At 35.3% G+C, this 27,453-nt stretch overlaps 1 protein-coding gene across 1 annotated transcript in view; it reads right to left on the reverse strand.

Annotated features, from left to right (window-relative positions):
• Nucleotides 1-100: 100 nt before the first annotated feature.
• LOC130218909 (SCO-spondin-like) overlaps nt 101-27,453 on the reverse strand; it is a 76,457-nt gene continuing 49,104 nt past the window's right edge. The window contains exons 35-60 of the mRNA XM_056451227.1: nt 27,219-27,341; nt 26,167-26,296; nt 25,950-26,075; nt 24,027-24,118; nt 23,681-23,854; nt 20,473-20,643; nt 18,763-19,015; nt 18,641-18,687; nt 16,472-16,642; nt 16,175-16,309; nt 15,517-15,659; nt 15,296-15,390; nt 13,770-13,819; nt 13,451-13,621; nt 12,925-13,095; nt 12,772-12,851; nt 11,955-12,124; nt 10,228-10,274; nt 9,190-9,390; nt 6,836-7,006; nt 6,229-6,435; nt 5,839-5,935; nt 4,749-4,969; nt 2,502-2,651; nt 507-673; nt 101-250 (exon numbers count right to left, since the gene is read on the reverse strand). Coding sequence (XP_056307202.1) covers nt 101-250; nt 507-673; nt 2,502-2,651; nt 4,749-4,969; nt 5,839-5,935; nt 6,229-6,435; nt 6,836-7,006; nt 9,190-9,390; nt 10,228-10,274; nt 11,955-12,124; nt 12,772-12,851; nt 12,925-13,095; nt 13,451-13,621; nt 13,770-13,819; nt 15,296-15,390; nt 15,517-15,659; nt 16,175-16,309; nt 16,472-16,642; nt 18,641-18,687; nt 18,763-19,015; nt 20,473-20,643; nt 23,681-23,854; nt 24,027-24,118; nt 25,950-26,075; nt 26,167-26,296; nt 27,219-27,341 — 3,713 coding nt within the window. The remainder of the gene's footprint in view (nt 251-506; nt 674-2,501; nt 2,652-4,748; nt 4,970-5,838; nt 5,936-6,228; nt 6,436-6,835; nt 7,007-9,189; nt 9,391-10,227; nt 10,275-11,954; nt 12,125-12,771; nt 12,852-12,924; nt 13,096-13,450; nt 13,622-13,769; nt 13,820-15,295; nt 15,391-15,516; nt 15,660-16,174; nt 16,310-16,471; nt 16,643-18,640; nt 18,688-18,762; nt 19,016-20,472; nt 20,644-23,680; nt 23,855-24,026; nt 24,119-25,949; nt 26,076-26,166; nt 26,297-27,218; nt 27,342-27,453) is intronic.

Consider the following 27,453-nt stretch of genomic DNA (forward strand, 5'->3'; position numbering starts at 1 on the left):
AAGAAAGAAAGAAAGAAAGAAAGAAAGAAAGAAAGAAAGAAAGAAAGAAAGAAGAAAGAAAGAAAGAAAGAAAAAAAAGAAAGAAAGCTGTAATCTTCTGTCACCATGAGCTGCACTCCAGCATGAGTTCCTCTCCAGACATTAGCTCTGAGCCCAATGTGATGTTCTGGAGGTCAAAGGTCACGTCAGGGGTCTCCAACACACTTTGTAGAGAGGTCAAGAGGTCAGAGTCCACCACACATGGACATTCCTGCAGACACAACAACAACAACAACAACAACAACAACAACAACATTACAACTACAACCATAACACAGACAACACACAATAAATAATGTGGCAAAATAATAAAAGGTGAAAAACTTGCTCTGGTAAACATCATTTGGAAAATATTTGAAAAGAAAAACATTCACAGGAGGGCGATTAATTCTGACCCGCTGTGTTCTACATGAAATCTCCAGAATGAGTGTGTATTATAATATACAGAGTGTGTGTTGTGAGCTCACAGAGACGCAGGATCCGTTGTGCTGGAAGGTGTTTGGTGGACAGTGGCAGCCTTCATCACAGCCCTCTGAATAACAGCCCTCCAGACCACTGACCTGAGAACAGCTGAACGGACAGCCCTCGCCATGCTCACACTCACGGTACAGACGCCCGGGAGGACAGCCCACCTCTGAACACACACACATGCATAAACACACAAACCCACGCACACACAGGAATACAATACTGCATACACATACAGATGAATACATTATTAAACACACACGTATACAGATGAATTGTTTTATTAATTTATTTTATATTTATTTTTTATTTTATTTCATATTTTATATTTCATTGTGATTTATTTTATTGTATTTTTATTTAATTTATATTTAATTTATTCATTCAATCATTTTCTTTTCAGCTTAGTCCCTCTATTAATCTGGGGTCACCACAGCGGAATGAACCACCGACTTTTCCAGCATATGTTTTACACAGCGGATGGCTTTCCAGCTGCAACCCATCACTGGAAAACACCCATACACTTCCATTCACACACATACACTAGAGCCAATTTAGCTTACCCAATTCACCTATAGTGCAAGTGTTTGGACTGTGGGGGAAACCGGAGCACCCGAAGGAAACCCACGGAAACACAGGGAGAACATGCAAACTCCGAACAGAAACGCCAACTGAACCAGCCGGGGCTTGAACCAGTATTGCTGAGAGGTGAGAGCGCTACCCACTGCGCCACCATGCTGCCCAAATTAAATTAAATTAAATTAAATTAAATTAAATTAAATTAAATTAAATTAAATTAAATTAAATTAAATTAAATTAAATTAAATTAAATTAAATTTACATTATTATATTTTTTATTTATTTATTTATTTTTTATTCATTTGTTTGTTTGTTTTTTATTTTTTATTCATTTGTTTTTTTATAATTTTTTTATTTTATTTTATTTATTTTATTTTATTTTTTATTTTTTTTTATTTATTTATTTTTATTTTATTTTATTTTATTTTATTTTATTTTATTTTATTTTATTTTATTTTATTTTATTTTATTTTATTTTATTTTATTTTATTTATTTATTTATTTTTTTTTTTTATTTAGCATTAGGCCCCATTCACAATCAAAATGTTCTAAAAATTTTCCTTTCTTTCTCTTTCTTTTTGTCTGTATTAAATAAATTCTAATTACACAAACTATCTTTATACTTTATTTTTTGCACCATTTACCTGTCTTGTATTTAATTGTTTTGTTTATTTATTCATTCATTCATTGCATCAAGCAAACAGGACCATATTCCATCCTGATCGACTGCTTTTTTGTTTTTTTATTTTTCAGCATTTATTTTGAAATATAGTTTTTTTTGCAGAATTTATTCATATGTAACTTGGATTATAATGCATCTTATGGGATATTGCATACTTGTATATTGATTGCATTGGTACTGTATAAATGATTGATTTTTCTTTTATGCCAAAAATCCTGACAATATTAAGTAATGATTATTTTCCAGGAAGGCATTTTGCAGTTTTTTTGAATAATAATATGCATTTCTGAGAACCTAATTTGAACAAATTAAAAGCTGATTTTAGGGGTGACGCAGTGGCGCAGTAAGTAGCACTGTCGCCTCATAGCAAGAAGGTTGCTGGTTCTGCTCCAGTTTCCCCCACAGACCAAAGACATGCGGTAGAGGTGAATTGGGTAGGCTAAATTGTCTGTAGTGTATGAGTGTGAGTGAGTGTGTATGGATGTTTCCCAGGGATGGGTTGCAGCTGGAAGGGCATCCGCTGCATGAAACGTGCTAGATAAGTTGACTGTTCAATTTTTTGTTTATTCTCTGATCACACTGTACCTTTATGTTCTTAAAATCTCAATATTATTTGACATTACATAATATTCATTACATTGATTACAAGTTATTGTGGAGGTGAATATAATTTAACTTGTACATGTTTGATTATAAATGCTGTGAAATCTGACTGTAATGTATGTTGACGTACCCAGACACACTTGTGTGTTACACGTCTTGCTCTGCCGTCTCATGCCTGAACATGGAGGTGTTGAACAGGAGCGACTGCGGCTCTGAGAGCCTCCACCACAGCTGACGGTGCAGGCAGACCACCTCGACCACTGCAACCACGGGCCAGAGTCTACAACAACACACACACACGCACACGCACATGCACACACACACACACAAACACAAACACAAACAAGGAAAACATGTGTCATCTACAACAATACAAACACATGAGGAAAACATTTAAATTACTTTTCGACTGTATTTCCTTTGTCTGAGAAGTAATTGAATCACATGACCCAATACTGCTTAGAATCTACTGCTAAATCTGAACGCAGACAGTAGAAATGAAACAGTAAATTATTTCAATTTGAGTTAAACGTTAAATATACTGAAATTATCACAATGTGTCAATCCGAAAAGGTTAAAATGAGTGACACCAAATTTCTTATTTCATTCTTATTCTTCGACAAATCTAACACTCTTTACTTGAAAAATTGGGTTATTATCATAGACTGTAAAATATATGGACGTAGTATCTGTGACGTCATCCATAGGTTTCTGAAAACTGCAAAAGAAGCTACAACCGTCGCCATTTTGTTTGCGGGTCATCGCACCCACGGCAGGATACCAAACAAGGGCAAAGAGGCGGAGAGTGAGCGGAGCTACAGACACCTGCTGGCACTTTGCTTAGACCTGGCAGACAGACTTTACTTTGGGAGAAACGCTTGATACTTTATTACCTGCGACTCGTTTGTGTTCTGACCACATGTGCTTGGCTGTACACTATATCAATAAAGTGTTTAGACTTTCAAAATCACTGTAGTAATACATTGAGCCACGAAGCATTGTTCTTATGATGTTTTTCTACAGGAGGAAAACGCGAATTACTTCCAAACACTTCAGATATAGTCTGTGTTAGTAAATGCAAGACTATTGATGAACTCCAGGCATGACACTGTATGACAACGTTTCAGATGACTGTTCTAGAGCCTACAGCTAATCAATCTGTCACATTTTGGAGTGCTTTACGGGTCTAAAGAAAAATATTAATGATAAAACAAAATACAACAAATACATTTATACATACTTAAATAAAACAAATACATTTATAGAGATGGTATACAAGTATATATGTTTACTCACATGGGAAACGAGGCCACATGAATGGTTTGTGAGCACAATTAAGTGCACACAGCATCCCATATCATCTGATAATTGTAAGAAATAAGTCCAAAAGGCAGCTGACTGTGTAAAGCCACATAAAACAGAACAAAAATACGATGAATATGCCGAGATCAGTGGCTAATCTGCCGGATTCAGCTGAGGTGAAGTGACGGCGACCAGCGAGACCTAGCTGTCACTCAAGTGGCCACGCCCTTAATTATGCAAACATAATATAACCTAATATAAAGGAAATGGATGAGTTATAAAAAAATTCACCCCCCTCACAGTTGTCATGGAGGGTAATAATATCTATATGACCCAAAATCGTTCTTTGTACCAGGCTGTAAACACCTTTTTTCTGCTGTAAAGTCGGCCATTCTAACAGTGGGCTCAATTGCATTTTGCTCTATTTTGGAGCCAGGACTAGCGGAATTTTGATGAATTGCAGTTTCAGTTACTTCCATATTGGCTTCCTGAGGGAGAGCGGGAGGTTGCCGCTTGGTTATTATGCATAATACCTGAATAACAACATACATATAATATATATATACATTTATAATTTTTTTTTTCTTTTTCCGAAAGGTTCACTTTTGTACCTTTAAGGTATTATGAGGTACGCATTTTTACTTTTTAGGTATAAATATATACCTTTAAGCTACAAATGTGGATAGATAGATATAAAGGTGTACATTTTAAAGGTACCGCTCCAGTCACACCTTTATTTCTGAGAGTGCAGGTAATTAGCCTAACAACCCAATTTTTTTATGAACTAATTTCTAATTAAACTTTTTCTTAATCATTCATTCTTAATTTAGTTGAAAAAAATGTAATAATTCAGCAAGATATATTTCCATAACAAAAAAAAATTCCTTGCTTTCTTAAATTGATTTATTCAGAACTGTTAAAATGAAGTATTTAAAGCAAGTAGATTATAAGTAACTGCATTAAATAGCAAAAAGCAAAATAATCCCTTACATCATTTTTAGCAAAAAAGTAATTTAATTACAGTAACTCGTTGCACTGAAACACTGTATGCGAGTAAGCGGCAGCAGGGTCTGACCTGTGCAGTTGTGTGTGTTGCAGTGTTTCTGCTGTCGCTCTGATCCTGCACACTGTCTCCCGCTGCTCTGAGGGGCGGGGTTATCACACTGACGATCCCTCAACTTAACCCCGCCTCCACACTGGGCGGAGCAATCAGACCAGGCACCCCATTGGCTCCATCCACCATCAACATGGCAACCAGGAACTGAATCACACTGCAGGACTCCTGCTTCACATGTACTGGACAGAAAAACATTGAAACACACTTGTTTCAATGAAAAAGGAATGTTTACTGCTGCCATCACTTTTTTACACAAACTTTCTTAAAAATCTTGGACATTTTTTTCCTCATATTGTAGTGACTTTAATAAGTCACATGTATGACTTTAATAATACTTACATGCTTTATTGTCATTCACATGTACATGTACACAGAACTAAATTTCATAGCATTGGCTCTGCAGTTTCAATAAAAACAACCCTAAACAGTAAGTAAAAAAATAATATAATATAATCTAAGTCAGATACTATGACTTTTATAGGATGTTTTGTTCCTGTAAATGACTAGCAGTTTTGTTTAGGGCTGCACAATATTTTGCTTTAGCAACGCAATATGCAAATCTTCAATAGACAGGATCTGCAATGCCGTGTTGGGATTAATAAAACTTGACCTAATCTAATGGGTTCTAATAATGTGAAAGGTTTTCATTTTAATGCATTTTTAAGGCCTGTGACAGTAAGATTTCAAGCAAATTTGCAAGAAATTCTAAAGCTTGCGACTTTAACAAAGATTAATTGCTTATTAACAGTATACAATAAAGACTATACGGTGTTAATTTACATTTGATTATTGCGTTTCTGAACCTCAATGCTGTCAGACTCCACTGAAAACCATGAAGCGCTGTTTATTTCATTTTCATCTTTGTTCTGTTTTCATATGTGCTTTATTTTATTTTGTATATTTTTGTATATCCACCTCCCTAAAATTATATTAATTCTTTCCAAATATTTACTCATCATCATCATCATCATTATTATATCCATATCGCAATATATATCGCATAAAAGCAAAATACTGCAGTGTCAGTGTGTGTGTAAGCTGACTGTACCAGTTGTGGCAGTGGCTGCTGATGGTTTCTCCTGGTTCTGTGATCTGCCAGTCTGATGTGCCGCTCCATGACCAGGAGACATTACCTGAGTCTGATACTGATGTGAAAACAGAATTTCAGGCTGTGAAACTCCATATAAAAGGGCTCTATTTATTTAGAGATGTAATTTTGGAGTAAATATTTCAGCCATTTTAATAAAAATACAAGCTCTACTATGTTCATCCATAACAGCAAGTGCAAAGAAGAACAAGTGTTCAATCTTATGTGTGTAGACAAAACTGTGCATGAGATGAGACTAGATTTCCATTTTGTTTCATGTAAACACGTTTGACAGACATGCATGACACAGTTACACCCTTAATATTAAGGTAACAGTAAAAGTCTCCTGACCTGCGCTGGTGCTGGTGTTGTGATATTTACAGCGGCACATCTCTGGCTCCACACACACTCCGTCTTGCAGCAGTGTGTGTCCTGGACATCCACAGCTCCGGCTGCAGGATCCCGGAGTGTCCACACACTCCGTATCCGCATGAAGATCTGAACAGGAGCGAGGACACGGTTTCCCACACACCCACTCCTGCTGACCCCCTCCACAGTCTACAACACCACAGAAAAACATGACAAATGATATAGACTGTATTTATACTTAAAATAACTAGGGTGAAATGAAAAGCAAATAAAAGCAGAATAGATAGACTCTTTGCAGGATTAATGCAGTACAATATTTATTGAGATATTTCTGGAGACGATCCAAAACAAATATTTATTTAGGGGGCTAATAATATTGACCTTAAAATTGTTTCAAAACAATTAAAAACTGCTTTTATTCTAGCCGAAATAAAACAAACACGACTTTCTCCAGAAGAAAAAATATTATAGGAAATACTGTGAAAAATTCCTGAATAATTTTAACATCAGCTGTCCAGTAGGTGATGTCTATGTGCAGATGTTCAATGAAGTGTATTTGTGTATTACTGTAAGTGTTGTGTAGGCTGACCTGAGCAGACGGTGGTGTTATCATGACACGCGCGGCTCTGCAGATTCTCCCCGAGGCAGGGCAGACCACCGAAGCGCGCTGGAGGACTGTGACACTGCCTCTGTCTGACTGAGACCCCCGCGCATGCGTCACACTCTGACCACGAGCTCCAGGAGCCCCACGAACCATCAACTACTCACACACACACACATATTCAGAGAGACACACAAATACAGAGACACACACACACATACACACATGCATGCACACACATAGAGACACACGCACACGTACAGAAACACCCACATAGAGATACATACATGCACACACACAGAGACACACACATGCGTGCAAACACATGGAGACACATATGCACACATCACATACAGAACACACACACACAGACACACATGGTTAAAAGGGGTTAGTCATTACATACTACATTATGAATACAGTAATTTTATAATATTATATAATAATATAATAATCAGGAACTTTATATATGAGATTTGCTTCAATTTATATATATATATATGGCTGATTCCAGCATTATGGACGTGACATTTGCAGTAAAAATTCAAAACAAATTCACAGAGAAAGCATATGTTAACATTATATTGAAACATCTGTTTATATTTTTCAAAACAGCTAACCACAGAGTTAAGGGATCAGAAAAATATCAATCTGTAAACATTTTTATACTTTCAATGAGGAAAATAAACTTGCGTTATGGATGTGACAAAAAAAAGTCTGTGAGTTTACAGTAGACAACATACATTGTAGAAATTCTGTGAATTAAACTGCACAATCCAAAAGAAATAATGCTAATTAAATGGATAAGAGCCGGCTCTCTATAGAACAAAAGTGATTGATTTGATTTGATTTTGACAGGTTTGCATTTTTGAGGGAAAAGCTTTGTTATGGATGAGACAGATGTGAAATTGCCATTTGTGTGACTTTGGTAAATCAAATATAATAGTTTGAAAACATTGACAGACACATTTTTAAGTATTTTTAAAGTACGCACCAGCCAACTGAAGGAAAGTTTCTTCCCTCAGACTATCAGGCTGATGAACACTTAACACACCCCACACAAACTCTTCCACACCCCTCACTGCACACCATCAATATGTAGCATGTACTGCACTTTAACCAACCTACAACTATGTGTACACCTATTCATTGTACATATTGCTGTCAACACTGCCAATTTTACATTGTCCTGTTTTGCACCTAAGCTTTTCACTCAGCACAGTACACATGCTGCTGAAGATGTGACAATAAAAGTGATTTGATTTGATACTGTAAAATACTTGCCTATGCAAAAATATAGAAACGGTTTTGCTATTTTGGTGAAAACATTTTTTTTTCATGGCAAGGTTAACATTTGCATGGAATTGCTTATATATATATATATATATATATATATATATATATATATATATATATATATATATATATATATATATATATATATATATATATATATACAGTTGGAGTCAGAATTATTAGCCTTCCTTTGAATTTTTTTTCTTTTTCAAATATTTTCCAAATGATGTTATAGCAGAGCAAGGACATTTTCACAGTATGTCTGATAATATTTTTTCTTATGGAGAAAGTCTTATTTGTTTTATTTGGGCTAGAATAAAAGCAGTTTTTTATTTTTTTAAAGCCATATTAAGGTCAATATTATTAGCCCCTTTAAGCTATATATTTTTTTCGATAGTCTACAGAACAAACCATCATTATACAATAACTTGCCTAATTACCCTAACCTGCCTAGTTAACCTAATTAAATATCTATAATACCTGGTAAAATATTTACTGTCATCATGGCAAAGATAAAATAAATCAGTTATTAGAAATGAATTATTATTATGTTTAGAAATGTGTTGAAAAATCTTCACTCAGTTAATCAGAAATCGGGGAAAAAATAAACAGGGGGGCTAATAATTCTGACTTCAACTGTATATCAAAATGTTGATAGTTTAGCTTTGAAATATTTCAATGAGTGGTAAATTAATAAAAACTCAATAGAAAAATCTGAAAAAATAATTAAAACGGCAGAAAAATGACTGAAAATGAACAAAAAAAACTTTAAATAAATTAAAATACAATTTATATTTATTTAATTAATTCAAAAGAAATAAAATAGTTCATTAAACAAATCATTTTATTTCAGTTTGTAATCTCTTTTTTGGCAGATTTGCAAAAATTTGTCCTTAAATACATATTTTTCTAATTAATTCTTGATTCAAATAATTGTGATTATACATACACATGCGTGTGTGACAGTTTATACTGTTAATAATAATAATAATAATAGTAATATATTATGGTTCTGATGCTTTTATCTGATCAGTACAGAATCTCACCAGGACAGTAGGAGATGGAAGGGCAGGGCTGTCTCTGGATCTGGACCCCCAGTCCGGCATGCTCCTCCTGCTGGTCTGGACAGGGAGCTCCTCCAGACATGGGTTCGGGACAGGAGCAGCTCCTGTAGCGGGATACCCACTCCAGCCCACAGGTCTTAGAGCAGGGTGTCCAGTCAGACCACTGACACCAGTCTCCATCCACTGAGGACACATTTTAAATATTTATACATTTATACAACACTCCCTTAGTTTCTCACACTAGACTTAAAGGGGCAGTTCACCCAAAACTGAAAATTCTGTCATTATTTAGTTATCATTCATTTGTCACAAACCTGTTTGACTTTTTCTAACACACATACAGATATTTTGAAAAAAAAAACATTCATTCATCCATTTATACATTTTTCTACGACTTTATATATTCGTCCCTTATTTATCAGGGGTCTCCACAGCGGAATGAACCGCCAACTATTCCAGAATATGTTTTCCGCAGCGGATGCCCTTCCAGCCGCAACCCGGTACTGGGAAACACCCATACACACTCATTCTCACACACACACACACACACACACACTACAGCCAATTTAGTTCATCCAATTCCCCTATAGCGCATGTGTTGTTTGTGGGGGGAAACCAGAGCACTCTGAGGAAACCCACGCGAACACAGGGAGAACATGCAAACTCCACACAGAAATGCCAACTGACACAGCCGGGACTCAAACCAGCGACTTTCTTGCTGTGAGGCCACAGTGCTAACCACTGAGCCACCGTGCTGCCCACAGATATATAGATATATTTATATATTATTATTATTATGTATATATTTTATGCCAAATATAAGACTTTTACATCAAAAATAACATGTGAAGTGAATTATTAAAGCTCATACTAAAGTAAATGTAGATTCACGTCTGTACAAATGACACTTCCAGTTGTTCCATCCTTCTGGGTTAAATGATATGATACTTTACAATTTCAATAGTGTAATCTGATTATGTAACTTGCATTGACATTAAACAGATTTACTGAAAGCCAAACCTGGACATGGATGATCAGTGCAGGACAGTCTGCCTCCTTCACACGTGCTGAAAGATCAATACACACACATCAACTGATCAGAATAAATGCATAAATGCACACAGAATTTCTCTTATATATATATATATATATATATATATATATATATATATATATATATATATATATATATATATATATATATATATATATATATATATATATATATACTGTATATTAGGGGTGTCAAAATTAATTGTTTCTTGTTTCTTCGGTGCACCGCGATGCAGACAATTTGGTATCGATTCAGTAACAATCATAACCGGTTATTATGTACTGACGTCATTTATCTCATATGCGCTTTAGCTGACTATGGCGAGGGAGGCAAGCGGCTGAGCGTGAGTGTTTACAACACTCCAACTACTTAAAAACACAGAAACTGTGCACAATTTCACTGCATGTGTGTTTGCTGTACAGTCTTTCACTGACACTTACAGCAGAAGCCCCTATTTCACTGCGATTGAGAGAATGAAAGTAAACTTAATTTCTCTCTCTCTCTCTCTCTCTCTCTCTCACTGTGGCCCATTTGACCTGCTGGCGTGACTTTTCCTCTCCGTTCGGCTGTTTTACAGCGATACTTCTGGATACAGACACGAGCGCGTGCCTGCAGAGTTTTCTCCACCATGTCTATCATGAATCAGCTGTGATCTAGCGAGCGGTCGTTCTTGAACGAGTCTTTTGTATGGAGCAGAAGATTAGTTCCTTTTTCGAGTCTTCTCTCGGGTTTAAGTCATTCGTTCATCGCATGAAAGACATTTGATTCGTTCATTTCTCGAGTCTTCGGATTTGATTCATCTCTCTTTACATGCTGCCACGTGATGAACGAACTACTCAAAAACCAGAAGACTCGAGAGGTGAACGAATTATGGCTCCTTTCGGCTCTGACTGTGTACATTGTTTAAGCTTAACTTATATGGGTTTGTCTGACGTGAACGAACCACTCAAATTTGAAGACCTGTCAAAAGAGGTGAGCTGATAATCATAGACAAAACACCAGGTAAACAATAAATGATGATTTTCTCTTTCATTCTATTTATGACTTATTTGTAGTGTGGTCAATGTCTGGGCTGGTTGTAGATGAGTTTGTAAGCAACTTGTAACATTTTAATAATATTTTGGCAAATTGAACGAAAATAACGAAATGAGTCTAAAACGATTTGTTCATCTCAATGAACAAGACTCAAAGGTCCGAGTCAGTAAAATGACCTGAACTTCCTGTGATCGCCGCTTCTGCTGATCAGTGTCACTCATATGTGAAGAGCGCAGCGCGCAAGAGCCAATCGCAGCCCTTGTTGTTGGCGTGTGACCAATCAAAGAGGTGTAAGAGAACTTGGTAGACAAGGATCAGAAAGCGAGTGGGATATTTATATTTGTTTATATTATTTGCTATAAATGCTGGTGTTGTTTAAAGGTACAGTTTATATATCTGACTGTTTGTATTAAATGACAAAATTGTATTACAAATAGTATATAAATATATTTATACATTTTAATACAAGAATTGCTGCTGTGAAGGAAATTTAAAACTGTGTATGGAAAGCATCGTCAATGCACCGAGATGCACAGAGATACCGAATTGAACCGAATCGATAGCATGATAATCGTAACCGAACCGTGAGACCAGTGTAGGTTCACACCTCTAATATATATGTATATATATATATACATATGTGTGTGTGTTTCCTTACCAGTTGTTGCAGGCGTCTGGAGTCGGTACGGTGTCTCCGGGTTGAACTCGTTCTCCAGTGTTGAGGTCCAGACAGGGACACAAGTCTTGCTCCACACACTCCGTCCCGTTTGAGGTCAGGACTTTACCATTAGTGCAGTAACAGCCCGGCTCACAGCGCCACTCACAGAACTACACACACACACACACACACACACACGCACACACGCACATACTGTCTATGCATGTACTGTATATAAAATGTATTTCATGCACCTATAATTGTCTATCTATCTATCTATCTATCTATCTATCTATCTATCTATCTATCTATCTATCTATCTATCTATCTATCTATCTATCTATCTATCCATCCCATCCATCCATCCATCCATGCATCCATCCATCTATAGTTCTATCTATCTATCTATAGTTCTATCCATCCATCCATCCATCCATCCATCCATCCATCCATCCATCTATCTATCTATCTATCTATCTATCTATCTATCTATCTATCTATCTATCTATCTATCTATCTATCTATCTATCTATCTATCTATCTATCTATCTATCTATCTATCTATCTATCTATCTATCTCTTTATTAATCCATCTATACCTCCATCCATTTATCCATCATTAAACCATCTATCCATCCATCCATCCATCCATCCATCCATCCATCCATCCATCCATCCATCCATCTATCTATCTATCTATCTATCTATCTATCTATCTATCTATCTATCTATCTATCTATCTATCTATCTATCTATCTATCTATCTATCTATCTATATTTCTATCCATCCATCCATCCATCACATTGATTGACTTACGGTGAGGTCGTCACATGATCGTGGGCACGAGGGTCCGCAGGCACTGAACACACTTCCATACACGTGTGAACAAGACGACACTATAGACAAGAGTGTACGGTTAACCTCTGAGCTCTCACAAACATGTAAACCCACACACAAACACACACACACCTGGACAGTGTTGTGTGTTACAGAGTGTGACTTCAGTGTCCAGTCCTTCACACTGGTCTCCATCGGCTGTCCTGATTGGTCGATCACAGTCTCTCCTCCGGCTCTTTACTCCTCCACCACACGACCTGCTGCAGTCCGTCCAGGAGGACCAGTCGCTCCAGCCTCCGTCTCCTGTGTGTACAACACCACACCAGACAAACTCACTGCTGCACTGCTAATCCCATTACCTCAAAACTATTTATACTATTATTCAGAACTATTTAACTATTTATACTGTACAGTTAATTCAATGGCTTGTTGGGATTCTTGATTCTGATTGGCTGGAAGGTTTGCAGTAAATTAATTTATTCCATGGCCTGTTTAGATTCTTGATTCTGATTGGCTGGAAGGTTTGCAATAAAATATTTTATACCATGGCTTGTTGAAACTGACTAGTCGGATGGTTTGGATCTTCCTTGACTCTGTGTTCTTAAACTAGTAGTGTGTTTATGTATGTGTGCATCCAGCATACAAGTTTGTGACTCACGAGTGCAGGGTGTTGAAGCACACACTCTGTCATCTCGACGGGCTCCAGTGCATGGTAAACCAGCTCCAGCAGGCTCCGGATCAGAACAGAAGCGATACCGAGACTGAAGACCCACACCACACGACACTGAACACACACCCCATGGGGTCCAAGAGGACCAGCCACCGTCCACTGAAACACACACACACACATGTAATAATGCTGTAATGATGTTTCTACTGTACAGACTGTATATTCTCTCCACCTACCCCCCAAATCCTTCATTCTGTCCTCATAATGTAGGTAATGTTAGGTATAAATAAGAAAACGTGTGTCTTACTATCACAATCCACACTGGTACAGTTGACCAGCTTTCCTGATTCACACGTGCTGGAGGAATACAATAGATTATGGATGAATCACATTGTATGTTTAACATTTAATTACTTATTTTTAAAGATTTAAAAGCTTAATTATTGACTTGTTTTTCTTTTTTTATATGTCGTTCACTTCATAATAAACCCTTTATTGGACACTAATATTAAATATACATTGGAAAAATCCTGGAGTCTTACTGGGGGTTATTACAAGAATTTTACACTTATTCATTCATTCATTCATTCGTTCATTCTCCTTCGGCTTAGTCCCTTATTCATCAGGGGTCGCCACAGAGGAATGAACCACCAACTATTTCAGTATATGTTTTACGCAGCAGATGCCCTTCCAGTTGCAACCCAGTACTGGGAAACACCCATACACACTCATCACACACACACTCATACACTACAGACAATTTAGTTAATCAATTCCCCTACAGCGCATGTGTTTGGACTGTTGGGGAAACCGGAGGAAACCCATGGCAACACGGTGGAGAACATGCAAACTCCACACAGAAATGCCTACTGACCCAGCCGGAGCTCGAATCAGCGACCTTCTTGCTGTGAGGCCACAGTGCTAACCACTGTGCCACCATGACGCCCGCTTATTTATTTGTAATGATTGGTCCTTCATTTTCTCATGTAAAAAATCAATTTAACCTCACGTTGTGTGAATCGTATTGCCACACTGCCTCAGAAACTTTCATCCATCATATAAAATTCATACCAGGTTCAATATTTTCTGCTTTTCGCATCCGAAAAAGTGCTTTGAGAGGTGTTTTGACAGAGCCACCATACAAGCGAAGAGCTAAATACAGAATGCCATTACTTGAGCTACAGATAACTTCATGACAAACACAGAGCATAAAAAAGGACAGAATCTGTCGGACAGTTGAGAACCCCTATGCTGGATTCAGTGACTGACACACCTCTCCCTTGCTGCTGCTTGGTGTGTGTGTCCATGCATTTGACGTACTCTGCTCATAGACATTATAACAGGTCCGCTTTCGTTCCGTTGCTTCGACGCATCAATGCGGCCGGCATATATTTATAACGTCTATAGGTACTGCCAGTCTCTGTTCAGGATTTGTTTACGTACATAATATATGAAGTATCAAATTGCCATTGATCTCCTGAAATAAACTTTGCATTGGGGATAATTCAACGCAGCTCTTTGATAATGAGCTGAACTCTCCTTCCTCTTTATGCAGTATTAAATGAACACAATATGCAGCCTATTCCGCTTTCTTTAGCCCCTTTCACACAGTGATACTGGTAAATATCTGGAAAGTTACCGAAACGACTTTAACGATAAATTCATAAGAGTGCTGCTCACACAGCAAGAACGTTCCAGAAATTTTCCAGAAAAGACCATTCACACATCCATTCCACAATTCTGGTAAATTCTGACATCATTAACCAGAAATGAGCTCTAAACGGATGCGTTTATTTACATTAATGCATTTAATTTTATAATCTGATGTTTTACCAGTTGTTGCAGTCTTTGGTGACGGTGGCTCTGGGTTTGTACTGCTCTCCATCTACATGACAGTGACAGAACGAAACAGGCACACACTCGCCATTCTACAACAAACACACACACACACCAAATGAGTTTCGTATTCACAAACCATACAGAGAAACATACACAAGCACACACACACGCATACACACACACACACACACACACACACACACACACACACACACCTGTAGAGCCGATCCTTCAGGACACTGGCATCCCGGGTGGCAGTGGGCATCTTTCTGAGCCTCCGTCCCCAAATCTGAGCACAGCAGCTGCTCTCTGACACACACTGACCACTGCTGACCGCCAGAACACCCGCTTCTGTTACCTGACAATACACAGACACACAGAGATGATGATCTGCTTCACACACACACACACACACACACACACACACATACATGCAGACAAACATAATCATGCGCTCACACACTCTCACATATAGATACACGCTCTCAAGCACACTCACACATGCACTCTTACATGCACACACATTCATGCACTCTCTCTCTCTCTCCCACACACACACACACACACACACACACACACACACACACACACACACACACACACACACACACACACACACACACACCTGTACACACTTTCACATACAGATACACGCTCTCATGCACACACACACACGCACTCTTACATGCACACACATTCATGCACTCTCACACACAATCACACACACCTGTACACACTCTCACATACAGATACACGCTCTCAAGCACACACACACACACACGCACTCTTACATGCACACACATTCACACACACATTCACACACTCACCAACACACAAAAACACACTCGCGAACACACACTCAAACACACTCACCGCAGGGCTGCAGGTTGCAGGCACTGAACTGCTGCTGTGTGCCGTGGCTCCTGATTGGTCCTCTGGTTCTGCTCCTGTAGCCTCCGCCGCAGGACACTGAACACTCAGACCAGCGGCTCCATGGGCCCTTCACTCCTGAACACACAACAGCACACTGTTGACATCACACTCCTGAACATGAGTTATTAGAACTATTACTTTAGGAAATATGTTGAAAATATTTTTTCTCCTAGTAATTCAGGAGGGCTAATAATTCAGACTGTATAGATGTGTCCTGATGTGAAGTCATTTCCGTACCGAAGCACGGTGTAACGCTGCATGTGTCCAGCCCGATGCGTTCGCCCTCACATGCACGTCCACCGAACGCTGGCGCCGGATTGGTTCCTGATCGATAGCGGCGTCTGATGCCCACGTCACATGTCCTACTGCACGTGCTCCAGCTGGTCCATTCACTCCACCCACAATGCACTGCAGGAGACACAACAAATGACAACATTTCCATCATTTATTTTGATCATTTATAACCATACACATTAATTACAGGATTAAACAATCCTTGTTTTAGTCCAAATCAACTAGGAAACACTTTTTAAGTGAATGCAGAATATTTAATAACATAAAAAATAAATAAATAAATACATAAAATAAAATTAAATCATGATGACAGTAAATAATATTAGACTAGATATTCTTCAAGACACTTCTATACAGCTTAAAGTGATATTTAAAGGCTTAACTAGGTTAATTAGGTTAACTAGGCAGGTTAGGGTAATTAGGCAAGTCATTATATAATGATGGTTTGTTCTGTAGAATATAAAAATATATATATATAGCTTAAAGGGGCTAATAATTTTGACCTTAAAATAGTTTATAAAAATTTAAAAACTTTTATTCTAACCAAAACAAAACAAATAAGACTTTCTCCAGAAGAAAAAAATATTATGGGAAATACCTAAAACATTCCTGAATCTGTTAAACATCATTTGGGAAATATTTAAAAAATAAAATAAAATTCAATACATATATAAATATAAATATATATTAAAGGTGTAACGATACGTGTATTCATATTGAACCGTTCAGTACGAGACTTTCGGTTCGGTACGCATTACAAACCGAACGATTCAGACTAATATCTAAAAAGATAAAAGAGATTAAGTGTACAAAATATAATGTTTTCAGTGCAACAATGCTCAACAAGACATCCCAAATGACGTGACAGGCAACATGCTGCCTTTCCTGCCCACCTCCAAACACTAATCCAGTCAGGCAAATGCTACACTAGCTCGCAAAATGGCTAGTAACGTTAATGTAAACCTCCTATAACCAACAGTGGGTCTGGCGTTTGGGAGCACTTTGGTTTCGGTACATTTCTAGCTGTGGATATGAGACAGGGCTCGAAATTGTGACCATTTTGGTCATATATGCGCCCGAAATTTTATCTATGCGACGTCAAAATATATTTGGAAGCATTTGTGCGAGTGTATAAAATTTATGTCGTCTGACAAGTTTTCACAGAAAAATGTTCACCACATGCGCGGATTTAGGAGGCATTCACGCATCTTTGCACCTAAAAACACCAAACGCAGCGCTCGCCGCTCAGGATTGGTTTAAAACAGTTGACATGTCAACTTGCTGCAGTAAACAATGCTTGTCCCGCCAAGCTCTTCTTATTGGCCCATTGCGCTAGAGCAGAACGCAAATGGATTGGTTAATATCAGCTGTCAATCACTCAGTTCCAATGACAGGGAGCTACAGCCGCGAGAACGTAAAGGTCTGGATACGAGAGAATGAAAACAACACTGACAGATTTAGTTTTAGAAACCACCTAAAGTTACAAATAATGGCACATCTGATCAGTGATCATGTAATGAATGTTAATCCAGCATTTACACATTAGAACATGAGATGTTCTAACGTTATTTAATCCTTCATTTAATCATCACGATGCTGTCAGTCGTGCGACTGACACCGTGTTTACCATCGCTAAAGAGCATACATTCACTGAGATGAAACTAATTTTGCAGCTCATGAAAAGACCATTATTGCTATTAAGATGACGTATGCAAATAATAACAAAGTTATATGTCAATAGCATCTGTGCAATATCAGACAGCACCCATGAGAACAGCACAGTTATTATTGTTAACTCAGTTCATCTCACTCACGTTAAGCAGTGCATGTAGGGCCGGTGAGATCAAACGTTAGTTTTAATACATAAAAAAATTTAAATCAGAGAAATCCTCTGGCTATTTCCTTTTTTGCTGTATCGAAAACATACCGAACCGTGACACCACTGTGTCGTATCGAACCGAACCATGATTTTTGTGAACCGTTACACCCCTAATATATATATATATATATATATATATATATATATATATATATATGTAATGTGTATATGTAATGTAATATATATGTAATATATATATATATATATATATATATATATATATATATGCTCACCAGGGCAGGGCTCTTCTCCACACTGCATCTCTCCATTAACACACGTGCTGAAAGCCAGAAACACAACACACTGTCAGATACCACAACCATGTAAAAATTGTGTACGTTTTAGATGCATTTACCAGTTGTTGCAGTTGTCCTGCGGTACAGAGTCTCCGGGCATCAGTAGCGCCCCCTGGTGGACACAGGGACAGAACTGCAGACGCACACAGCTCTTATTGAACAGATAGAAACCTGGAGAACAGTAGCATCCATCATAACACTCAGACGCACACTGAACATCTGCCATGGCATCCAGACACACTCGTGGACACGCGCCACCCTGAGCCTCACACTGACGCTTCCACAGGAACGTCATACCGTCTGGACACACACCTGAAACACACACATTTCAATATTAATGCAGGAGGTATCAGGACGTGACAGTGCATTTATGCTTTTAGAACATATTTTTTGTAAGCGCTGCAAAGCCAAACTATGATTCAAGATTAATTGAGCCCTAAATTAAACTTTGTATTTAATAAATAGAGGTGTATAAATACATACACGTACATAAAATACTATATATATATTATATACATATATTATATATTATAATTATATATATTATTATATACAGTGTATCTGTATATATATTATATATATACTATATATATATATATATATATATATATTGTACTTTATATTTTCTCACGTATGTACATGCATGTGTGTATTTATATCACATGCATGTATGATATAAACACAAACTTTTGTTGTGGATTCAATAAAAAGAGTATTATGAATTCGACAGCACCATGATTTACATAACACATGTGTGTGTACTGTGTATATTTATTATGCATATATACACATGCATGCATATATTTGAGAATGTTGATATATATATATATATATATATATATATATATATATATATATATATATATATATATATATATATATATATATATATTTGTAGTACTGTATCTTCTGTATTTTAGTTTTTTATGTATGTGTGCATGTGTGTTTGTGTATTTACATTATATACATAATAAATATACACAGCACACACATATATTATGAAAAAATAAACTTTTATTTTGGATGCAATTGATCAATGAAAATTCGCTAACAGCAGCAGGGACCCATATAAAAAAATAAAAATAAAAAAAAATTAATAAATAAAATAAAAATAAAAATAAATAAACAAAAAAACAATTGTTAAAATTTAAAAAATAAAAATAAAAAAATGTAAAAATTAAAATAAAATAAATAAATGAACAAAAACAATTATTAAACATAAATAAATAAAAATCAATATATAAATAAACATATAAATAAACAAAAAAACTATTGTTAAAAATTATATATAATTTTTTAACATTTTAAAAAAAAATTAAATAAATGAACAAAAACAATTGTTAAAAATAAATAAATAAAAATCAATATATAAATAAATATATAAACCAAATAAATAAATTAACAAACAAAAACAATTGTTAAAAATAAATAAATAAAAATCAATATATAAATAAATATATAAACAAAATAAATAAATTAACAAACAAAAAATTTTTAAAAATATATAAATAAAAATCAATATATAAATAAATATACAAACAAAATAAATAAATTAACAAACAAAAACAATTGTTAAAAATTAAACAAATAAAAATAAATAATTAAATACAAGAGTTGAAAAAACATAATAACCAAATATGATCAATTAATTTTCAGTATTTATTATAATAGTGTCCAATTTCAGCTGAAGTAATACATTCAATTTTATAACTATATATATGCTTTATTATATTCAAAATAACAACAGTATTTCTGGTGTATTGTTTTACCAGTGCAGGGCTGGACGTTGCAGTCTCGTGTTTGCATGTGTGGACCAGGACAGACGAGGCCTCCGTAGAGTGGCGGTGGGAAACTGCAGAACCGCTCCCTCGTCTGAACACCAGAGTCACAGTCAGATGAACAATCAGACCAGCTGGACCAGGACGACCAGCCTCCATTGACTGAGAGAGAGTGAAAAACAATCAATTAAAACAACAGTGACGAAAATTTTTTATCTGTAGTCGGAGAGGTAAAATGCTCAAAAATATTGATGTTTTTTAAGTTTTTAAGAGTAATTACATTTTTCTTTATGAATTTCTTTCAATGTAAAAACTAATTACAAGAATATTTTCTGTGCAATGCTATTTTGGTATTACTCATTAATTTAGCCTTTTGATTAAGGAGTCAATTGTAGTTTTTAATCTTTGTAAAAAAAATATATTCAAACGCATTTTAATTTTTTTTGTAACATGTACTTTTATAAACATTTCTATTTATTTTATTTCAACTTTAATTTTAGCACAATTTTTATTTTATTTTGAGACTCTAATTATATTCATACTGGTGTGTTTTACATCCATATTAATTTCATGTAAAGATGTCACTTTTCAGCGACGTGGTGGTGCTGTCGCCTAATAGCAAGAAGGTCGCTGGTTCGAGCCTCGGTTGAATCATTTGGCGTTTCTATGTGGAGTTTGCATGTTCTCCCTGCGTTCGCGTGGGTTTCCTCCGGGTGCTTCGGTTTCCCCCACAGTCCAAACACATGCGGTATAGGTGAATTGGGTAAGCTAAATCGTCCGTAGTGTATGTGTTTGAATGAGTGTGTATGGACGTTTCCCAGAGATGGGTTGCAGCTGGAAGGGCATCCGCTGTGTAAAACATGTGCTGGATAAGTTGGCGGTTCATTCCGCTGTGGCGACCCCAGATTAATAAAAGGACTAAGCCGAAAAGAGAATGAATGAAATTTTTATTTCAACTAACAAAAACATTGTATAGTTTCAGTTTTTTCAATTCCTTAATAATTTGTGTTTAAAACGTTTTGATTTGGCTTTCTGAAATTTGATTGGCATGTTAATTTAATTTGTTAGCTCTTTTTTTTTCATGATTAATTTGTTTAAAATTAATCCCAAATAATGTATAATTTCTAAAATCTCATCATCACAATGCTCCGCTCAGCGCATTCTTTTCAAGAGCTCCTGAGAAGAAATGTGCATTTGAGGGAAAAACGTTCCACACTGGTGTTACGTTCTTCTCATTCCCACACGGACCACAGATTCATCTCTTTAGCGATCATCCTGTGAACAAAAGCCCTTTTCTCTTCCCCACCACACCAAAATTAAAGGGAACATAGTTTACCTCTTTTTTATGCTTTAATATTAATATTATGGTTCTGAGTGTGCCAGTTTAGGTTCAGTTTAAAACACAATTCAGATTGTTTTATTATAATGTGTTAAAAAGTGTCATGTTGGGGGCGTGTCCACAGCTCGCTGATTTAGGGGTGTGTTGCTTCACATGTAGATTAGTTTCGGCTTCCCGCCCGACGTAACAAGGGGGCGGAGCCATGAGCTCACCCGCTCTGCGTTTGCAACAGAGTCTGACAGGAAGACTGAGAGAAGGAGCAGGAGTACAAAATCATTTGTGTCTTTGTACAGTTTTACAGCCAACTGTGTGCTAGTTTCAAGTGCCGAGCTTGTACACAGAAACTAATAACCACGCACACTGAATTAACTTTGACTGAGGCACCGGATGCGCCGCTCGAAGCCGCAACACGGCACACCAGACACTCTCTGTGGCGCGGCAGAAACATGAAGTGTCCCGAATCGTCGCGCCACGCATTTTTGAATTCTAAAAATAGGTTTCTGCAGCGGTCCGCGGCACCCAGCCGTTGACTTGAGTGTACCCTGATAGAAACCTATGTTTAGAATTCTAAAACGCATGCTAGTTAAGATCACAGGGAGCTTCTGGGATCGTGAGAAATGCAAACGGCTGAAGTATAAGGTAGACTCGATGAGAAGTACACATGTTTGCAAACCTACCTAAAGATACAACCAATAATTCTGATTAGAGCGATAATGTGGAGAATATTGATCTTGAGCCCAATGAGCCTTACATCTCAAAATAGAGCTAGCGTATTCCTTTAGTGATATCGCTTCGACTCACGCTGAAAATGGCGGACGTGAATCTACAAACTGAGGATATGATGACGCGCCTGTCAATCAATATTAGTGGGCGGGGGGACCGCTCTCCTACGTAAAGTTGCGGTCGGTTTGAAAACCGCTCCAATTGGTCCACCGTTTTTATGTTGTTAAATTGAAAAAAAAGCACTGGGTGTGCTTATATCACCTCAATATGACGGTCTATACACCATACATGCACATATGTCTGTCCAAACAGCTTGAAAAGTAGATTTTTTACCATAGGTGCCCTTTAACTAATTTGGGGTTGACTGCTGGAATCAGCTTCCAGAAATGATCAGATGTGCTCCAACATTAGGCACGTTCAAATCAAGACTGAACACACATCTGTTTAGCTGTGCCTTTACTGAATGAGCACTATGCTACGGCCCCCAGATCGCACTATTGTGGCTTTCTTTTCTTTTTTAATTCTTTTATAACCTGTTTTAACACATTTGAATCTGTTTTTTATCATTTTTATAATTGTTTTTATTTTCTTTTGTTATACTATTTACTTTTAATCCTGTCCATGTAAAGCACTTTGAATTGCCATTGTGTATGAAATGTGCTATATAAATAAACTTGCCTTGCCTATTTACTATTAATTCTAAAGTTTGCCTCACACAGGTGAGTGGGCTGGACAAACCACTTGTAGAAAACACTCTCAGACACTTTAATCCACAGTTGGAGCAGTTTTTGCACAAGACACTTTCTTATAATCACTCCATATCAAAAAAATATTATTGTGCAATTATTTAAGAGTGCCTCACACATGTGAGTGGGCTTGACAAACCACCTGTAGAAACACTCTTCTCCCTCTAAAAAAGACCAAAAAACAAATCCCGCTCCTTACTCTAGCACCTAATTCTCTGATTACAAACAGTTGCTCTGCATGATCAGCACTTGTTGTGTGTGTTGCCTCTTCTTGTTGAATCGCTGAATGCCTCCTCAGTTGAAAGTCACTTCAGACCTGCTGAATGACTGAATGTGAATGTAAAAAGAGCATGACAAGTGTTGGTTGTATCATGGGATGCGGTGTGCGTACCAGGGCAGTGCAGTGTGTTGCAGGGCTCCTGCTCGTCTGCGTCTCCTGCACAGGTGTGTGTGTGATTACAGCTCCTGAAGCGTTTCCTCAGACCCACAGCGTCCACATGATGAAAACACGTCTTACTGCACTCAGACCAGTGCGTCCACTCACTCCACTGTGCTCCATCAGCACCTGCACACACACACACGCACACACAACTGTGTTTAATCTTCTTATAAAAGCTCTTTTTGCATAATAGGTCATCTTTAAGATTAACAATGTGCGCTAGCAAAATCAACATTTTTAATTTTTAAGATGTTTAAGATGCAGTAGAGTGTTTAATTCGATGTGTGTTGAGTGTTACCGTCTGCACAGGGAAGGGAGCAGCGTCTGGCTTCAGTAGAGTCTCCTTCACACGGTTCCACATGCAGCGCTCCCACCGCACTCAGAGGAGATCTAATGATCACACACATGTACACACACACGTAACAGGGAGTTATATTCATGATATACTAGTTAAATAGATAGATATGTACATACCAACATGTTACAATGTTCTGTCTGTCTGAAATATTTAAATGACGATAAATGTATATAAACTTTAGAGACATGTTTAAAAACACAATAACCAAAACTGCTAACAAAATGACAGAAAATTAACTAAAAACTTGAATAAATCTAAAAATACAGGTTACATTAACTTCAATAATTTAACAGACACAAAACAGGATATTAAAAAGTTATTTTAATTTAGCTTGTATTCTCTTTTTTTGCCAGATTTGCTAAAATTCGTCCCTAAATATACACATTTTTATCATTCACTGATACCTCATCCAGCATCAACATCATTCAGTTATTCTCAGCTTCCAGGACAACACTGAACTGTTTGCCTGCATTTTTTTTATTTGTAATAGGTTTATTTTTTATAAACTACAAATTCATACAAAGAATAGACACATTTCTATATTTAAATTGGACTTTTGTGTGTGTGTGTGCGTGTGAGTGTGTGTGTGTGTGTGTGTGTGTGTGTGTGTGTGTGTGTGTGTGTGTGTGTGTGTGTGTGTGTGTGTGTGTGTGTGTGTGTGTGTGTGTGTGTGTGTGTGTGTGTGTGTGTGTGCGTGTGTGTGTGTTATTGTTTTAAGTTAACAAGTGGGGAAGATGCCATAGACAAATGATTATTAAAATTATTATATTATTATTATTTCTTCACAAACCATTTATTTTTTAACAAGCTAGTGACATGTTTTCCTAATTAGATTATATACGAATTTAAGCTTATTCTTATTTAAAATAAGAATTTACTTTTACTGGTGAATTTTTTGATTATGTTATATCATGTTATTATATACCCTATTTTATATCGTGTTTTATATATGTTATTTTGTTGTTATATATCTTATTTTATATCATGTTTTATTTCATGCTTATATGATGTTGTTGTATATTATATTATATTATATTATATTATATTATATTATATTATATTATATTATATTATATTATATTATATTAAATTATATTATACTTTATTATATGATATTATATTATATTATACTATATTATATTATACGATACGATACGATACGTATTATATTATATTATATTTTATTATATTATATTACATTATATTATTTATATTATACTATATTATTTTATATTGTACTATATTATATAATATTATATTATATTATATTATATTATTTTATATTATACTATATTATACTACATTATATTATATTATATTATATTATATTACATTACATTATATTATATTATATTATATTATATTATATTATATTAAATTATATTATATTATATTATATTATATTATATTATATTATATTATATTATATTATTTTATATTATATTATATTATATTATATTATATTACATTACATTACATTATATTACATTATATTACATTACATTATATTATTTTACATTATATTACATTACATTACATTATATTACATTATATTATTTTACATTATATTACATTACATTACATTATATTATAATATATTTTATTATTTTACATTATATTACATTACATTACATTATATTATATTATTTAGTTTAAAAAAAATACTATTGCTAGTCAAAAAAATTTACTTGTATAATTTTTATTTCTTATAAATTGAGGACCAAGTAACACTTAATGTATGTGAATATTAGCATACTGTATGCGGTCATGCAGGAAGCATCACAGAATATATCTAAATGCATAAATAGTTGATAATTAAATGAATGACAATAGAAAAGTTTATTAATAAATGATTCAGTGCACCTGTAGCGGTGCTGTACTCCTGTCCCGCAGCTGCTGTCACATGACGTCCACGAAGACCAAGCTGACCAATCACAGCGAGCGACACAGCTGGACTCATCACATAGGACACGCCCATCTTTACACACACTGTTTATGATTGGATAAAGCATCATTAAGTGTGTTTACATCACACACTGTCAGTCAGAGAAAATGCTTTATTGCTGAATAATGGACTGACCAGGAGCTGCAGCTTGAGTTATTGACATCCTGACCCGGCTGAATGAGCGAACCGTTCCAGAAACACTCGCATTCACTGGCATTCACACACCGGCCAGACTGGAGGAAGAGCCCAGAAGGACAATGACATCCTAAAACAAATAAATAAATAAATAAGTGAGACATTTGATCAGTGCATATAAATCGTATACTATTATCATTTAGGTTTTTCTACTGCAATGCAAATTATTTATTATAAAATACTAAATGGAAATAAATTATTGCGTATTATTTAAATAAAATGTTGTATTATTTAGTATTCTGAAATTAAAATAAAATATTATTTTTATTGTGAAATTAATTAGAATACATTTATGTATTTCTTAAATTATATTATTATTATTATTATTATTATTTATATTATTATTATTATTATTATTATTGAATAATGTAATCATTAATTAATATTTAAATAAGACTTGTTTTTATTACTTGTGATTAAATAAAAAAACTGATTCATGATTATTAATAATGATAATAATCATTATTTTCTGTCTAGTTTACTTTTATTACTATAATATGTGATTTTTAAAAATAATGCATTTATTCTAAATATCTATTATTAATATTAATATTAATATAATAATAATATTACAAGATTATTGTATAATTACTTAAAATCTTAACACTTAAAATCTTACAAGTGATTAAATAAAAAAATAATATTAAATGGTGCACATTTTGTTTTATAATAAGTTACATAATTTATTAATTTATAATTATAATAACATATACTAATACTAACATAATAATATATACTAATACTAACATTCAAATAAAATTAATTATTTTCATTAGAATAATTTATAGAAAATATTTAAAATATAAAAAAATAATAACAAAAAAGTAATAAATAAAATACATAATAATTAATTTTCAAAATACCCGTATTTTTTTCTATTTATATCTACAAATATGAAATACAATAATAATGTAATAAATTTACTTGGTTTTCCATTAGTAACATTAATTTTGAGATTTTAACAGCCCTACAGTATGGTGATGTTAATGTACCTGTAGTGCAGTTTAATGTGCAGTTTCTCTCTGAATGAAGGTCAGAGCAGGTCAGGGGACAAGGGCTGAATTTTCCTGCCAAACAGTCAGACTCATCCATCAGTTTCATTCCTCCAGTGCAGCCTGCAGAAAATACAGCCTCAGTCAGAAGTTATATCATCATACAGTTGAAGTCAGAATTATTCGCTCTCCTGTGAATATCCCAAATATGGGAATAAGGTCAATATTATTAGCC

The sequence above is a fragment of the Danio aesculapii genome, chromosome 24, assembly GCF_903798145.1.
Source record: "Danio aesculapii chromosome 24, fDanAes4.1, whole genome shotgun sequence".
NCBI lineage: Eukaryota > Metazoa > Chordata > Actinopteri > Cypriniformes > Danionidae > Danio > Danio aesculapii.